Below are 4,142 nucleotides of genomic sequence, written 5' to 3'. Positions count from 1 at the left end.
GTTTATCCATCTATATGACTATATCTAGTGTGCGATTGGTACACACTAAGGGCATGTACAATGGGTGTCTTAAGTTGTGTCTTAGAGTGTGTCTAGGTGAGTGAATGTAAAAATACTTAAGACATGTACCTTGACGAAGACACAGTATCTTAGCTCTATGTTCGAGACAGGAGACTACCTGATTGGTAGTTTTAATTTATTGAATGCTTTGATTGGTACAATGAATATAGTAAGACACATGTTTTAGACATGACCACTGTAATATATTGTGTTTTAGTTGTGTCTTATACTTGAAGTACCGTACAAGAGTGTCTAGGTTGTACATAGAGCTGCCTCAAATAACAATAATTGGGCTTAACTATGACCCAAATTCCAATACTTTATCTGTTTACGCGTGGCTGTTACGTATTTCGGGTCCTGATCAGTTTTCATTCGGTTGCCGCGTAAGATCTCGACGACTCGCAGAAAATTTAATCACACGTAACTTCTGTTCAAACTAATCTACGCGGGGTTACGCTTACACGGATTCACCGCGGATGATGCATGCATATTCACCGCATGATGTATTCCAATATTTAAAAGATAACAACAATAAACCGAACGAAGTCACAGGTAGTAGATTAGTAAACAATAATCTGTTATTTACATGTACAACTAAATTAAATGAATGAATGAATCAACTGGCCAATATGCCAACAAATTAGTACTGTGAGTCTAGAACAATGTGCAGGCTGACGAGTGACGACAGAAACGCAAAGAATTGCTCTGCTACTGTACTAGCTAGTAGCCAGTAGGTAGTCTACTCTAGAGTACGAAGGCCGGCGATGGCCTGGCCTCTCTCTGCGGCCGCTTACTCTACACGAAGAGCTGGAGGAGGACGGGCGGCGCCTGCGCGGCGGCGGCGGCCGCTTCCTCGCGGTGGCGGCGCATGTGTCCGCCGAGCGCCTGGCCCATGTCGAAGCCGAGGCCGCAGACGTGGCACAGGTGGCTCGCGGGCGCGGGCGCGGGTTTCGCCGCTGCCGGCTTCGTCGCGGTATCCTCCTCCTTCGCCGGCGCGGCGGCGTGCATGCCGAGCGCGAGGCCGTGGCGGGCCCGCAGGTGGCTGGTGCGGTGCCCGCCCAGCGCCTGGAACGACCCGAAGGCGCGGCTGCACGTCTTGCAGACGAACTCGCCGCCCGCCGCGCGCCGGGGCTTCTTGCTGATGCCGTGCTTGGGGGCCACGCCGCCGCCGCCGCCGCCCAGGGACAGCGCGAGGGAGAGCGGCACGGCGCCGGCGTCTCTCTGGTGCTTCATGTACGTATGTCGGTGGTGGGGAATGAGTGTCTGAGGGGGTGAGAGCTTGCGATCGTGCTCAAGATGTTAGGAGAGAGCCCGAGAGGGAGAGGGGGAGAGAGGTGAAAGGAGCAGGCCGCAGTGGTTTGGCGCTGGCTCTGGCGAGTGCATGGTGGCCTTTATATAAGCGGAGGAGGGAGGCGTTCTGCTGTCGGCTGGCTCACGTGCAGTCTACGTCGGGGGCGGGGCAGACGAGAACAAACGCTGGATCCTCCTATCCTGGGTGGAACGCGTCCGTGCCGTGGCGACTCGTCCCTCTGCCTGAGCCTGCCGGCCGTCTGGACTGTAGAGCCCAGGGCTGAACGGCAGAAAACGCGCCGAAAGCGACGGGAACCTTCTGCGACCTGTCCACTTTCACACGCTCGTCCTGTAGCTGTAGGCCCGCGTGGCGTGTGTGCTGGCCTCACGCTCACGCCCCACCGCGGACGGGGATCGAGCTCACGGCTCACGCCCTCGTCATGGTGACCAGTCAAACGAGTCTTGGCCTCGAAGAATGGTGAACCTGCTAGGCTGCTACTGCTACTACTAGCTAGCTTTAACTCGTAGGAGAAACGTCGTAGCCAGTAGCCACCGCCGTATGCTTGAGGGAAAAGTTGTCCGTGAAGCTGCGCACCAGTACACGCGCCGCGCGCACGTGTGCGAACGTGGGTATAGGACTATTTCCACTGCTCTGAACTGATGATCTCTCCTTGTAATTTCCTTTCGGTGCCAATGTTCAATGTGCGTGCGCGCATGTGCTCCAGATGCTAGCGCCATACACACGTACAGCACGGCCCATACCGCCACGTGTCGAACTGAGAATGGGCGCACGTAGTCCGCCGCGCGCTTCCCGTTCTGTCGTATCCACCGCATTCCACATTTCCACTTAGAGATGGCCAAACGGGCCGTCCGGCCCGGCCCGGGCCCGGTGAAGCCCGGCCAAAAATCGGGCCGGGCCTGCTGAGCCATCGGACTTAATTTTCTGTTCAAACCCGGCCCGCAGCGGGCCTAAACGGGGCCCGTTTAGCACGAAAAAACGGGCCAAAAAGCGGGCTAAACGGGCCGGTAAGCATGTTTTAGTGTAAAAAAACGGGCTTAGAGGTAAACGGGCCGTGCCGGGCTAGCCCGCCGTGCTTAGTTTCCGTCCAAACCCGCCCGCTTATTCTACCGTGCCGGGCTCGGACCGGGCCCAAAAAGCGGGCTTCGTGCCGGGCTCACGGGCCTCGTGCTTTTTGGCCATCTATATTTCCACTACCACACCAGAGCAGAGAACCTCATTACCGTTACGCTGTACCACCCCAGTCAAAAACAAACATATATACATTTCTAATATTAGGGTTCGAACGGAGCCAAACTTAATTACTCCTCCGTCTCAAAATGAATTTTATGTCTATATTGTATATTCAAATGGATGAAAATAAACCTAGACACATGTATAAAACCACGTACATCAAATATTGTATAAATCTATTAATTAACTAAAACGAATTTAACTTTAGGATTTTAGGATGCAGGGAGTACCTTTTTTACAATTTAAAAAGGTCGTATCTCCCCAAAAAAGTCAAATAACTTGAAATTTTGACCAAAACATATCTAAAAAAATACTAGTATATATTTACATTGCGTAAAGAAGTATATCACCAAATCAATTATAAAAATTATTATTGTAACAAGTATGCGTTGAAGATATAGACATTGACACTATCTTTTTTTATATACATATATAAATCTTATAGTCTAGTCAGATTTAAAGTTATTTGACTCACTGGTGGGAACGGAATTTATGGCTTCAGATATAAAAAATTCGCAATGAATCTAATCATGATTATTTGGTACGTAGATAATTTTGTATTTTTGTCCCCGGCCTCTTCATTCGACGTAGGAGGATCGAGACTCGAGAGTAGGTACGTTCATAATCTAGTTTAGGAACCTAGCTAGGTATAGCCGTATAGGATGTGGCACGCATACGGTCAACTGCTCAAGCGAGATTAGGAGATAGAGATACGGGCCTGGGGGAGTCATAGCCAGCACATAGCGTCATCCCTCATCCGTCAGACCATGATCATGCATGCATGAAACTAGCCGGCCCCTGGGCAGGATTGATTCACGGTGCACATGGAATATTGGTGCACATGTTGCACATATTAAATCATTACCACTCATTTTAGATCTAACGTCTCTAGTTGTTTGGTACATTTTACTAAGGACACCCTCCAACGTGGTGGTGTGTAGTGGTGGAAGGTGTTATTTGTAAATTGAATAATCAATTAGAGACGTTAGATCTAAAATGAGTGGTGATGATTTAATATGTGCACCATGTGCACCAGTTTCTATGTGCACCAGATATGTCCTCTTGATTCACGGGGCAGGGCTGCTACCAGCTGGGCCCGGACGGGCGCACGTACGTGCATCCCACGTTTGCCTTCCCCAGGCGCCGAGAAAAAGCCTCAAAAAATCCATATGATCATATCGATACAATAATTATCCCTCCCAAAACCACAGAACCGCCCGCCTGATGCTAAAAGTTGAAGGCTGGTGATCATCGGATGGGATGACGACAGGTACGCACGGTCCAAGAACCGGAAGAACAATCGATCGTTTCGACGATGGGCCTTCGATCGCGTTGGGGGTAAACAAAAAAGGAATCAGTTAAACGAACCAGACCGCTATTTTTTTTTAACTTGCTCATGAACATATGCGAACGAAATTAATTAACCATTGGGACATTTTAGAAAAAGCATGCATATCGCGGATATCGTTCAAATTGACGAATGATTCGTGCGCGATGATTTCGGACGAATGCGCTGCAGTAAGCCGAACAGACATGCATG

At 50.0% G+C, this 4,142-nt stretch overlaps 1 protein-coding gene across 1 annotated transcript; it reads right to left on the bottom strand.

Moving 5' to 3' along the window:
• Positions 1 to 593: 593 nt before the first annotated feature.
• On the bottom strand, positions 594 to 1,405 carry LOC107648850 (Zinc finger protein ZAT11). Its single transcript, NM_001323598.1, has one exon. The coding sequence runs from the start codon at positions 1,291 to 1,293 to the stop codon at positions 856 to 858; it is 438 nt and encodes a 145-aa protein (NP_001310527.1). The 5' UTR covers positions 1,294 to 1,405; the 3' UTR covers positions 594 to 855.
• Positions 1,406 to 4,142: the final 2,737 nt, after the last annotated feature.

The sequence above is a fragment of the Zea mays genome, chromosome 1 (genome assembly GCF_902167145.1).
Source record: "Zea mays cultivar B73 chromosome 1, Zm-B73-REFERENCE-NAM-5.0, whole genome shotgun sequence".
NCBI classification, from domain to species: Eukaryota; Viridiplantae; Streptophyta; class Magnoliopsida; order Poales; family Poaceae; genus Zea; species Zea mays.
Note: the sequence above shows the minus strand (reverse complement) of the source record. Positions and strands in the feature narration are given on the sequence as shown.